Source organism: Pongo pygmaeus, chromosome X, assembly GCF_028885625.2.
Source record: "Pongo pygmaeus isolate AG05252 chromosome X, NHGRI_mPonPyg2-v2.0_pri, whole genome shotgun sequence".
Classification (NCBI taxonomy): domain Eukaryota; kingdom Metazoa; phylum Chordata; class Mammalia; order Primates; family Hominidae; genus Pongo; species Pongo pygmaeus.
The window spans coordinates 75,729,121-75,743,311 of record NC_072396.2 but is presented as its reverse complement, the minus strand read 5'-3'; the positions used below and the strand labels follow the sequence as shown (position 1 = coordinate 75,743,311).

Here is a 14,191-nt window from a genome sequence, read left to right as displayed (position 1 = left end):
TATGAACAGAGCCTCAAAGACCTGTAGGACTAATAATGAAAGATTTAACATTTTTTAACATTCATGTTAAAAAGATCTAACATTCATGTTATAAAAGTTTCAGAAAGAGGAGAAAAAGTATGAGAGAAAAACAGAAAAAGCATTCTAACTAATAATGACTGAAAAATTGGTAAAAGACATAAACCTACAAATTTTTTAAAAAATGAGAAAATCTTAAACATGATAAACCCAAAGAAATCCATGTCAAAACACATAATAATAAAGTTCTTGAACACTAAAGAAGAAATATCTTAAAAGTGGCCAGAAAGAAACAATACCATGTCTATAAGCAACAAACAGAATGACAGCAAATTTCTCATCAGAAACCATGGACACCAGAGGAAAGTGACACAACATTTTTTAAGTACTGAAAAAAAAAGAATTTTAAACCAAGAATTTTGCCCTATCCAGTGTACTTCAAGAATAAAAGGAAAAAAGACATTTTCAGATGTAGGAAAGCTAAGTGAATTTGTCAGCAGGAGATCTGCCCTAAAAGAATGGTTTGAAGAAAGTTCTTGAAACAGAAAGGAAATAATAATAGATGGAATCTTGAAACATCAAAAAGAAAAAATAAAAATAGAAGGAGTGAAAATACGAGTAAATACGATAGACTTTCTCCACTTCAATTTTCCCTTTCTCTCTCTCCCTCTCCCTCTCTCTCCCTCTCTCTCTCTTTTTCTTTTTCTTTTTCTTTTTCTTTTTCTTTTTCTTTTCCAGAGTCTCCCTCTGTCACCCAGCCTGGAGTGCAATGGCACAATCTCAGCCCACTGCAACCTCCAGCTTCTGGGTTCAAGTGATTCTCCTACCTCAGCCTCCCCAGTAGCTGGGATTACAGGCGCGCACCACCATGCCCGGCTAAGTTTTTGTATTTTTTTAGTAGAGACGGGGTTTCGCCATGTTGGCCAGGCTGGTCTCAAACTCCTTCCACTTCAATTTTCTAAATTATGCTTGACAAGCATTGCTTAATGTGGTTCTCAAAGTATGTAGAAGAAATATTCAAGGCAAGTATATTATAAATGGGGAAAAGTAAGGACCTTAATGGGAGATAAGATTCTACACATCACTTTAATTGGTATAATGTTGACACTAGTAAAGAGTGATATATGCATCATGTTTGTATATATAAGACAATGCCTAGAATAACCACTAAGAAACCTATAGAAGGAGATAACAGTCAAACCCAGTATAGATAAATCAAAATGGCATTCTAAAAAATGTAAAAGTAACCCATAAGAAGGCAGGAAGAAGAAAATAGACAAATGAAGAACAGAGGTACAAATAGAAAACAATAAAATGGCAGGCGTAATCCTAACATATCAATAATTACTTTAAATTTAAATAGCCTAAATACATCAGTTCAAATATAACAATATATGTAGACTGAAAAGAAAAGGAAGGAAAAAGATATACCATGTAAACATTAATTTTAAAAAGCAGAAGTAGCTACATTAATATCTGGTAAAGTAGAACTCAGAGTAAAGAAAAAACAGATAATAAAAGTGTTAGGAAAGACAAAGGAGATATAGCAACAGAAATAGAGGAGACTTTAAACACTGTAAAAGAATACCAACTATAATTTTGTACATCTAGATAAAATTGACAGATTTTCTAGAAAAGTAAGAATACAAGTATAAGCTGAATAGGAACACTTATAAAAGTGTATGAGAAAAACTATAAAACTATTGAAGACAATAAAATATTTTAATTAGTAGAGAGGTACACCATGTTCCTAGACATAAATAGTTAATATTGAGAAATTACCCACTTTCATTATATCAATTCAGGCAATTCCCAATAGTAATAAAAACATAAATTTTTATGAACAAGCTGAACCTCGATTTCATATGTAAGAGAAAATGTGAATGAATAACCAGATTTTTTAAAAGAAAGTGAAAGATCCATTGTAATTAAAATAATGATGAAGATAGAATTTCAAATAGAGACAAAATGTAAATATAAATACATTTGGGAAAATAATTCATTTAGGCTTGCTACTTTACTTTTTTTGCAAAAATACATTCTAAATAGATTAAAGAGCTAAACATAAAAAATAAACCTATGAGAGTCTTAGAAAAAAATATGGGAGGTTGGGCGGGGTGGCTCAAGCCTATAATCCCAGCACTTTGGGAGGCCAAGGTGGGAGGATACTTGAGGTCAAGAGTTTGAGACCAGCCTGGCCAACATGGTGAAACCCCATCTCTACTAAAAATACAGCCAGGTGTGGTGGCACGCGCCTGTAGTCCCAGCTACTAGTGAGGCTGAGGCAGGAGAATCACTTGAACCTGGGAGGCGGAGGTTGCAGTGAGCCGAGATTGCACCACTGCACTCCAGCCTGGACGACAGAACCAGACTCCATCTCAAAAAAAAAAAAAAAAAAAAAAAAAATATATATATATATATATATATATATGGGAATATTTTTGTTATCTTAGGTTGAAGAGAGCTGTCCTTTGCAAGACACAAAAATAAAATATTGTCAGATTTTAAAACATGAAAATTAAAATAAATCTTTTATATCAAAAGCACTGTGGATGCAGTTGAAAGAAAAATAATAAACTAGATAAAGTATTTGTCATACATATGAGAGCGAAAAGGGTAATATCCACAAAACACGAAGAACTCTTGAAAGTCAATTGAAAAAAGATAAACTATCTAATGGAAAAATGGGAAAAGGACATGATCAGGCAATTCATAAAAGAAATACAGATTTTTAGTAAATACATGAAAATATGCATAATCTTATTGGCAATAAAATTAAAACAATATCTTCTTGTTTTAACTATCAGATTAAGAAAAATTTAAAAGATTATTGCCCATTGTTGTTAAAAGTATAGGAAAGGCTGGGTGCGGTGGCTCACGCCTGTAATCCCAGCACTTTGGGAGGCCAAGGCAGGTGGATCAAGAAGTCAGGAGATCGAGACCATCCTGGCTAACACGGTGAAACCCTGTCTCTACTAAAAAAAAAAAAAATACAAAAAATTAGCCGGGCGTGGTGGCGGGTGCCTGTAGTCCCAGCTACTTGGGAGGCTGAGGCCGGAGAATGGCGTGAACCCGGGAGGCGGAGCTTGCAGTAAGCCGAGATCACGCCATTGCACCCCAGCCTGGGTAACAGAGTGAGACTCTGTCTCAAAAAAAAAAAAAAAAAAAGTGTAGGAAAAAGTCACTTTCTATATAGTGGGTAATTTGGCAGTCTCTGTAAATTTACTTAGTAAGTGTTTCATTTGTCCTAATAGTTCTACTTGTAAGAATTTAACCTAAGGATATAATAGAATAAGTGCATCAAGATGTAGGTACAATGGTCTTCATTACAGTGTTGATTATAATATAAAACAGTCTAAATTTACTAGGAATTATTTTTAGCTATTACAAAGGTTAAGTTAGAAAGCAGATCATGAAAGAGTATGTGTAGTATAATTCCTTCCACATAAAATCAGATAATTGTTAGCTTTCTAGATATTTTTTATGCCTATACACAGACATATGTGCCAAGGTTCTTTATATGAGATAATGTGTATAAAACGTTTAGCACAGTGCTTGGCACATAACATTCAACAAGTAGTGGCTACTGGTATTATTATCAGCATTCAGTAGTCATTCAGTGTTCTGCCATCAGGCACTGTGCTAAGTACTTCTGACAAATAAGATAATGCTGACAAATAAGATAATACCTTTGAGGAAATCTGTCTATCAGTCATCATCCCTTACCATTTGCCCATTCTTGAGTGTTGTTGGCTCTCAGATGAATTGTTAAAATCAGGGTGGTCAATGAGGAGTGTCTCATTTGTACTGTAACCACCAGAATGTTGATTTGAAATAATTACAAGATTTCCCCCTACTTCAGAGTTAAAACCACAAAGATTGTTTTAAAATTCTGTTCATTTCAAGATGAAGATGGAACAAGCTTGAATTCAAGTATCCTGGCAGCACTCCGAAAAATGCAAGATGGCTATTTTGGTGGGGCAAGGTAAGTAACCTCTATACACTCTTTAGTGAAATGAAATGAAATTAGGGGGCTGGATATAGTAGTGACATACCTGTGATGCCTTTCTGTGTATGATAGTCCCCCCTTATCTACAATTTCACTTTCTGATATTTCAGTTACCCATAGTCAACCTGTAGTCTGCAAATAGGTGAGTACAGTACAATAAGATATTTTGAGACAGAGACTACGTTCACATAACTTTTATTATAGTATATTGTTATAATTGTTCTATTTCATTATTATTTTAAGCTCTTACTATGCTTAATTTATAAATTAAACTATATCATAGGTATGTATGTATAAGAAAAAACACAGTATATATATAAGGTTCAGTACTATCTGCAGATTCAGGAATCCACAAGGGGGTCTTGGAACATATCCTGCAGGAGTAAGCGGGGGCTAACTGTATCTTCAATAACATAATCCCATCCTACTTAGAGGAGCTAATCTTTGATAGATTGAATCAAGGAATTTAATGTTGTGGAGGAAGGTTGGAAGTTTTTCCTACCCTGTTCTTTGCCTAGATCTCAAAGGATAAGAAAACCTGTTTTGTTTTGTTTTTTTAATGCCTACTGGATTATTTGATTCTAGCTGCTTTTCTTTTCTTTTTCCCCCTAAGTTTTTATTTTGAAAAATTTCCAGCTTACAGAAATTTGCAAGAATGCTACTGAACACCCATATACCCTTTCTCAAGATTCACCTGTTATTAACATTTTGTCCCACTGTGCATTCTCTGTTTCTTCCCTTCCTCCCTTCCTGCCTTTCCCCGCTTCCTTTCTCTCTTCCTCCCTACATCCTCCCATACACATACATATGCATATACACACACACGTACATACTACATATACTATGTGTTATATATATATATACATATATATACACACATGTACACACATGCTTTTTTGCTAAAATAATTAGCCATAGACATCATAACTCTTCAACCCTAAATACTTAAGTTTTCTTTGTTTTGTCTAAGAACAAGTGCATTCTTACCTATAACTATAATATAATCATCACACTTAGTTTGGGAGGCCAAGGAGGGCAGATCACTTGAAGCCAGGAGTTCAAGACCAGCCTGGCCAACATGGCAAAAACCTCTCTCTACAAAAAATACAAAAATTAGCCAGGCGTGTTGGTGCATACCTGTAATCCTAGCTACTCGGGAGGCTGAGACATGAGAATCTCTTGAACCTGGGAGGCGGAAGTTGCAGTGAGCCAGGATTGCGCCACTGCACTCCAGCCTGCGAGACTGTGGAAAGCAGTTTGGAGATTTCTCAAACAACTTAAGATAGAACTACCATTCTACCCTGCAATCCCATTACTGGATATATATCCAAAAGAATATAAATCATTATACCATAGAGACACTTACATGCATATGTTCATCACAGCACTAGACACAATAGCAAAGATAAAGATGGGCATCAACCTAGATGCCCATCTATGGTGGACTTGTTAAAGGAAATGTGGTACATAATGCACCATGGAATACTACAATGCCATAAAAAAGAGCAAAATCATGTCCTTTGCAGCAACATAAATTCATATAGAGGCCATTATCCTAAGCAAATTAACGCAGGAACAGAAAATCAAATACCACATACCACATGTTCTCACTTATAAGTGGGAACTAAACATTGAGTAGACATGGACACAAAGAAGGAAACAATAGACATCAGGACCTTCTTGAGGGTGGAGGGCAAGAGGTAGGTGAGGATTGCAAAACTACCTATTGGATACTATGCTTACTATGGGTGATGAAATAATTTGTATACCAGACCCCTGAGACATGCAATTTGCCCATGTAACAAATCTGCACATGTACCCCTGAGCCTAAAATAAACGTTGGAAATAAATAAATAAATAAAGTAGAAGGAAAAATAAAAACAGTTACCCAGTTATCCCAATGTTTTATCATAGCTGTTTTCCCGCCAATCCAGGATCCAATCAAAGATCACATGTTAGCACTTAGTTGTTACATCTCTTTGGTATCTTTTAATCTAGAAGAGTTCTCCAGCCTTTTGTCAATCTTTCATGACAGTTTTCATTACATTTTTGAAGAATGCTGGTCAGTTATTTTGCAGAACATCTCACAATTTGGATTTGGCTGGTTGTTTCTCGTTATTAGATTCAGGCTATATGTTTTTGGCAGGAATACTACCTGTGTGATGTTGGGTCCTTGTTTTAAGTTAGGATCTTTAAGATGGAGAGCACCCCTTCAATGGTTAGGAGAGGCACAAGATGGAAATAAAGATTTTATTACTTATAGGTCCTGCAGGTGGGGTACATGGAATACCTGGAGGCCACACACACTGAGGCCAGGGAGCATGTGGAGAGAGAAAAAGAGAGACCCGTGGGCCAATGCCTTTATTGAGGTCCAGGGCATTATCCAAACAGATACTCCTTGGGGAGTTTTAATTGGTGGGTTTAAAGCAAGTAGGCATGACTTCCTAGAGGTCACACTGTGACTGAGAGGTGGTCACTGTGGCATATTGGCATAGTACATGTAGGGTGTGAGGATCAGTGAGGCTAGTCAAATAGATCATATTTAGCTGTCCCTTAGGGAGGTGGTTACCAGGAGGAAGTTGTATAAGGCAGATATGTGGACTGACGACAGTGAGGAACTGAGGGAGGTGTAGAACTGGAAACTCTCAAAGATTCCTGAACCCTGATTCTGGTATGAGAAAGTTAAGCTTATATTCAAAATAGATGCCAGGGAAACATACAATTATAAGAATTTACTACAGTCTCTTTCAGTGCATCATGTCAGAGGCACACGAGATTTGTCTGTGACATTATTGGGTGATGATAACCTTGATCACTTGGTTAAAGTGTTCAACCTGGTATCTGCCAGGTTTCTGCATATCCTTTCTCCAACAGTCTTTGATCAAATCATATTAGCTTCCGTTGATCCTTGCATGAATTCACTTATTACTATTGGAGTTATTAAATGGTGTTTCTATCATTCTGGGTACATTTATTGGTTGAAATTCTTATGTTAAAAAAAAGAGCTTTCCCTTCCCCCCTTTTATTTTGTAGTTTAGTATCAGCACAGATTCATAGATTATTATTTTACTCAATATGCCATGATCCATTTCTGTCATTATTTCAATATTTTAATTATCCAAGGTGTGGCCATTGATAGCCCCTTCAAGTTGGCCTTTTTAGAAATTTGGTAATGCTGACTTTGCTTTTGGGTTTTGCAATTGTCTTCATAAGTAGGAGACGATACGGCTTACAGTCTACTATAATTTACAGAATTGTCAAGTACCACCCTTTATGTTCAAATGGCCTTTGGGTATTTTTTTAATGAAGTGATGGGTTTGTGATGATTTATCTTCATTCTCTCCAGGCTTCTCCAGTAGCCAATGCAAATTTTTACCAGATGTTTGGCATAGTTAGCAACGTAATATATGGCAGTAGAAGAGAGCAAAACTGGTCTGCTGGTGGATTGTTAATCCATAATTGTAACCTTTATTAATACAGTCCCCTAACCATTTAAGATGTACACCATGCCTAGGAGTGCTGTAAAATTTTATTTTTGCAAAATTTATATTAATGTATGCACATTAGTAATCCCCCAACAAAACATGTTAGGTGTCCTTTTATCACTAAGATTGTGTTGTTTAAAAAGGATCACCCCTGATTTTCTGTTTTCTATCCTCCTCTAATTTTTAGGGTTCAAACAGGTAAATTGTCAGAGTTTTTGACAACATCTTGTTGCACACACTTGAGCTTCATGGACCCTGGACCTGAGGGTAAGCAGTACAGTGAAGATTATGATGACAACTACGATTACCTGGAATCTGGCAACTGGATGAATGATTATGATTCAACCAGTCATGGTAAGGAGGCTTCATAAAGCACTGGCCTGGCTGGACAAAACTACAAAATATTGTTTAGCACCATCCTTCATAATTTCTGCTGCCAGCAGTCTCACAGTGTTCTATCCTCACTCTAGATCTCTACTTTTGTTTGGCTTTACTTTTCCTTCCTCTACTTACCTTTGGTTTCTGGTCTAATATTCCTGTGGTAATTGTGGAGTATGGAGTTGGACAGTCCTTTACTAAGATTGGGGAAGATTCCTCTCCAGGCATTTGAAGTGGCTGGTGATTTTGACATGGGAAGAAGCAGTGGTGAGTGAGAGATGATTAATCAAGTATGAAGTAGGAAAATAATACATATACAGTACTGCTTTTTGACATTAAAAAACATAAAAATATGAAATTTAATTAGAGTCCTTTTCATATAATATTAGAGGAGCATATCAGAATCTCTGGGGAGGTCTGTGTAGTTTGAAAAAGCCTGTTCAGTATGTCTGTTATTTTCATAGTACAAACTAGGCAAATACAACTAAGTCAAACTCTAATTGGCTTCTAGGAATACAAAGGTGATATAGTGAGAAAGCATTGCAGGGGCATGAATTGAAAGTGACTGAGCAACACTACCCTACAGTGTTAAAATACTGACTTAGGCAGAGCAGGCATTATGTTGCTTGAATCTCATACAGAGAAGGGCCAATAAGAAAGAATTATTTGTCTAGCCCTCTAAAACATGATTTGCCTGCTTTCATTGTCTGGGTATTTGACTGTTAGCCTGTATCTTAAGGCAGCCAATTTCCTTATCTTAAGAGTGGTATGTTGGAGAAAAAAAATTTGCTGCCCTCAGTGAGGTCAACCAGCACAATCTCATACAATAGGACAACACATTAGCAGTCAGAAGGACTGTTTCCTTTTTTGGGCCCGACATTTACTCACTAAGCACCACTTCATTCATTCTGTATTTGTTTTTGTAAGATCTAAAACAGTTGAATTTCTTTGTTGGAAAAGTACATTAAATACAAGCCTATTTACTGTTATCAGTAATAACTAAAGTCATGATGTCTTGGCATAAAATACTTTGAAAATTAAATGAGAAGATCATATATTGAGATTGTTTGCTATTCTATGGGTAGTTGTGATTTTTATCTGTAGTACTCATTCCATTGGATTACTAAAATATATATTTCTAATGATACGTATTACTGAATTTGACATTATGGCATTCTGAGTCACTTTCCTAGTTCTGGGTTTACTCATCAGTGGTCTCAAAATGAATGTATTTATTGCTTGCCTGCCCTTCTGTGGGTAAAGAGCTTCTCTCCATATTCTTCATAATCCTCCACTCAAGTTTCTAGATTGTATTCAAGGTTACAATCTTTGTCATTAGGATGTCACTGAATATGAGCTCCATTCTTACAGCTCTACTAGTTCGCATTAGTCACATTAGAGCACAGAAAGACATCTGGAGAGATCAGTAAATATCATCAAAAACCAGATGACTCATGACTGATACAGCAGACTTTGGTATCGATCTGAATAGTGTGCTTTTCTAACTATAAACCTTGTGACTATTCATGTAAAGTCTGAAATATTAAGCTTCCACAGGATATATGTATGTTTTTCTTTCCATTACCCATACTCAGAGATAATGTTATAGAAGGTATATGGGAGAAGGGGAGCCCAAGAAGATAGGGACCATATCCATTCTCTTCACCACTGAAATGTCAGCACCTAGTACACTGCCTGGTACATAGCAGCCAACAAATATTTGGTGAATAAACAAATGAGGTAACTAAGAAGATTTTTGATCTTTCCTGGCCCTTCCTTACCCCAAAGTCCCCTCACATTAGTGCGACCTGAAGCTCCCTGTTCTGTTCCTCCTCCATCCCTGCCACCATTACCATCACATGCACACACACAAATACACAGATTGCTAAATGCTTGCTCCAATATAAAACAAGCTCATACTGCTTTCAAGAACCCTGACCTTGTCTCAGCGAGTTGAAGAAGAGGTGGATCCTGGTAAATGGCCATGGTCGCTGGATCTTAAAGTGATGAGGTTATATCATGATCACAAGCTTTTCCTCCATGAGCTAAAAGCAACCTACTTCTGGTGCTGTGTTGTGAGCACAGGAGCCAACCATTCTCTTTGCTGGGGTAGATTGTAAAGTAACTAAAATATTTTCATTCTTTTCTCTTCCCCCTCCCCCCACTAACCTTGCAGCTCGCTGTGGTGATGAAGTTGCTCGTTATTTAGATCACCTTTTGGTGCACACTGCTCCCCATCCTAAACTAGCCCCTACCTCACAGAAGGGAGGGCTAGATCGGTTCCAAGCTGCTGTGCAAACAACCTGCGACTTAATGTCCTTGGTGACCAAGGCCAAGGAACTGCATGTACAGAGTGAGTAATGCCGTGACTCACCAGAGTCAGGCACAGGATGACGTGAAGCCCAGGATGGGGGCGGGCATTGATTACAATGTAAGCAGGAACTTTAGTTTTGTTCACTGCTTTATCCCCAGCATCTCAGACAGCACCTAGAACATATTAGACACTCAAATATTTGTAAAATTAGTGAATTGTGTATAGTTATGCTGCAGGTAGTGCTATGTAGTCTGGTTTAACTGGTAACATGGTAAGAAGAGGCAGAACAAGAGACATGGAGCATATTCAACTATAACATTAAAGTTTGAAATGGTAGAAAGGGCTTTTCCTTTGGGAAAATTACTTCTATGGAATTTTGTTGTTGTTCCAGCAATGTAGAGCTGTTTTGTCAAATATAATACTCGTTCTTTACAACTATGCCATTCTCCTCCCCGTAGCCACTACCCTCCTTCAGTTGTATTCACAGTGGAGGGTGTCTTCTGCCACACATTGCCAGGAGCGGTCATAGTTCCTAAGAGTGTTCAATGTCTTTATAGTAGCTGGATATGAAAGGAGAGAAGGGCTCCTTGGCCACACCTAGAAGACCTGAATGTTAACATTTTACAGATGATGAGAATGACTGAGATGCATGCTCTTGCTGTCTAAAACTGTATTGACCATTACTAACCAAATATATTAAACATGAACATTGGGAATCATTTAACATTTATAATAGGGAAAAGCTCAGCATACCCTTTGAGTATGCTTCCTTGAGAAAGGGCTTATATGAAGAGATGAAATTTATTGTTATACTTCTCAATTGTGAACCAGAAAACTTGAGCTTAATTCCCAGCTCTGCTACTTACTTGCTTCAACAGTTATTTGAGCTCTGTATCTCTCTTTCTGTATCTGTAAAGTGGTGAAAATTACAAATCTTTCCTTAGAAGTGATGGTAAGTATTTCAACAATAAACTGTAAGTAAAAAATCTTAGGAATATCTCAAAGTTGGTCAGCAACTACATTTTTCTTATTCCCTAGATAGGATCATCCATTCACTTATTCTTAGGGAAATTTAACCACTAGCAGCCAGATATTCACCTAGAAAAGTTCAGAAAATATAAAATACAACTGAATTCTTTCTGTTATATGTCGTATTCCATCAAAGTATCAGTGAACGCACCATTGTGGATTAATTACATTAGTAAATTTAATATCTTACATGTCCAGCTAGTGCTATAATTCTAGAAATTCAATTCAAAATATACTTATTAATTGCACATTATTTAAATTATCTTATATTCATATTTATTTTCTTTGATAGTACCAAGAAAGGAGAAATTTGTCATTCTTGTTCTATAAAGAACTGACTCACATGTGACTTAATTGTTGAAGTCAACTGTGCATTTCTATTAGTCTCCTAATTACCTTATATTTCCCATAAATGTCATATTTTTACAGATGTTCACATGTATCTTCCTACGAAGTTATTTCAGGCTTCCCGGCCTTCATTCAACTTACTCGATTCACCTCATCCCCGACAGGAGAACCAGGTAAATTTGCATAGGAGGTATTTCTATCGGCTTTTTGAAAAACTGCCATCTTTATGGGAAATAATAGGACTAGTCATTATGGTTCTTGTTAGTAACTAGTGGTACGCAAAATGCTATCCTGGTGAAGATACATGTTCTTTTCAGTTCAATTTTACATTGGGCAAGTTTGTCTGGTCAGACTTTGGGAAAACTAGATTGCTGTATTATACATCTGGAAGGTTTCATTGCTTTTGCTTTGCCTTTCATTAATATTTAAAGAATTCCTTGGAAAAGGTTTAGAGGTGAAAAGATGACTCATTCTAGGACATTATTTAAGTTGACCACTTGTGAACTTAATTTCTTTTCATCATTTCTCAAACTAAAGGTTCCCTCTGTTCGTGTAGAAATACATCTTCCTAGAAACCAGTCTGGGGAGGTGGACTTTAAAGCACTGGTTTTACAGTTGAAGGAGACCTCAAGCTTACAGGAACAAGCTGATATCCTCTATATGCTGTATACTATGAAGTAAGTGGTGGATATTATCAATCTAGTTTAATGTTCATAATCAGAGGAATTATAGCATAATAAATAGAGCACAGCTTTTGGAGTTTCGCTGATCTGGAATTGAATATAGTTTAACAACCTACCCATCATGTGACTTCAAACCCTCAGTTGTCCTCATTTATAGAATTTGGGTTATATATACCTCATAGAGTTATTGTAAAGATTAAGATATAATATCCAATGAAGTCTCTAATACAGTGCCTGGCACATGGTGGGTGATCAATAACTGATAAGTATTACTGTCATTAGGTTATTTTTAAGCCTCCATTATTTGGTCATATGTACAGATAAGTTTTTAACTCAAGAAAAGTAAGAATATAGAGGTTTATAGGAAAAAGAAACTAACATTTTTGTTTGCTATGTGTCAGGCATCCTGCTAGGTACTTTGTATTAGTACAAACTCAATATGTCCAAATTGAACTCCTCTCTCCTAAACCCCACAAGCCCACACAAAAATAATCTGTTCTGCCTCCTTTTCCATGTTGTAGTCACCATGAAGAGGCAGGATGGACTTTCTTCCCCTAAATTTGGTTTGGATGTTGAGATAGATGGTGACATACACATACCAAGAAGGTGTGGAATATTTATTACTCACATAATGAGGCTTTCTAGGAAGAGCAAAGAAGGTTCCCAGCTTGCTCCCAAAAAGGCTTGAGAGCCCAGGGAAAGGAGACTAAGTTGGGGGTTTTATAATCATTACACGATGAGCATTGTCACTGGCTTCTAGTTTTCTTTTTTTGTTGTGTCCTTGTTTGGTTTTGGTATCAGGGTAATGCTGGCCTCATAAAATGAGTTCGGAAGAACTCTCCCCTTTTCCTTTTTTTTTTTTAATTTTTTTATTTTTTGGAATAGTTTGAAAAGAATTAGTATTAGTTCTCTAAATATTTGGTACAATTCAGCAGTGAAACCATCTGGTCCTGGGCTTCCCTTTGATGGGAGACTTTTTATTACTGATTCAATCTCCTTCGTTATTGATCTATTCAGATTTTCTATTTCTTCATACTTCAATCTTGGTAGATTGTATGTGTTCACAAATTTATCCATTTCTTCTAGGTTTTCCTACTTGTTGGCATATAATTGTTCATAACAGTTTCTAGCAATTCTTTTTATTTCTGTAGTATCAGTTATATCTCATCTTCTTTTTTTAATTTTGAGGTGAGGTCTCGCTCTGTTGCCCAGGCTGGAGTGCAGTGGCGTGATCATGGCTCACTGCAGCCTTCACTGCCCAGTCTCAAGTGATCCTCCCACCTCAGCCTCCTGAGTAGCTGGTACCACAGGTGCGTGCCACCATGTCCAGCTAAATGTTTTTTAAATTATTTATAGAAATGAAGTCTTACTATGTTACCCAGGCTATATATCTCCTTTTCATCTCTCATTTTATTTATTTGGGTATTTTTTCTTTTTTTCTTTGTCTAGCCAAAGCTTTGTTGATTTTGTTTATCTTTTCAAAAAAAACCAACTTCTCATTTTGTTAATCATTTGTATTGCTTTTTTAGTCTCTATTTTATTTATTTCCACTCTGATGTTTATTGTTTCTTTCCTTTTACTAATTTTGGGTTTAGTTTGTTCTTGTTTTTCTAGTTCCTTTAGGTGTAACATTATGTTGTTTATTTGAGACCTTTATACTTTTTGATATATGCATTCATTGCTATAAACATCTCTCTTAGAATAGCATTTTCTGTATCCCATATCTTTTGGTATGTTGCATTTCCTTTTCATTTGCTAAAAGAAATTTTTGTAATTTCCTTCTTAATTTGTTCAGTGACCCCGTGGTTGTTTAGGAGCATGTTTAATTTCCTTGTATTTGTAAAGTTTCTGTGGTTTCTCCTGTTATTGATTTCTAGTTTTATATCATTGTGATCAGAAAAGATACTTGATATGATTTTGATCTTCT

General features: G+C 36.3%; 1 protein-coding gene across 4 annotated transcripts in view; it reads left to right on the top strand.

The window, feature by feature from the left end:
- PHKA1 (phosphorylase kinase regulatory subunit alpha 1) overlaps positions 1–14,191 on the top strand; it is a 129,062-nt gene that overhangs the window by 75,910 nt on the left and 38,961 nt on the right. For 2 of the 4 annotated variants that reach the window (XM_054472051.2, XM_054472049.2), the window contains exons 17-21: positions 3,925–4,003; positions 7,700–7,866; positions 10,067–10,243; positions 11,663–11,754; positions 12,119–12,258. In XM_054472051.2, the coding sequence (XP_054328026.1) occupies positions 3,925–4,003; positions 7,700–7,866; positions 10,067–10,243; positions 11,663–11,754; positions 12,119–12,258 (655 nt within the window). The remainder of the gene's footprint in view (positions 1–3,924; positions 4,004–7,699; positions 7,867–10,066; positions 10,244–11,662; positions 11,755–12,118; positions 12,259–14,191) is intronic. The other 2 variants (XM_054472053.2, XM_054472050.2) reach the window with 1 other exon arrangement.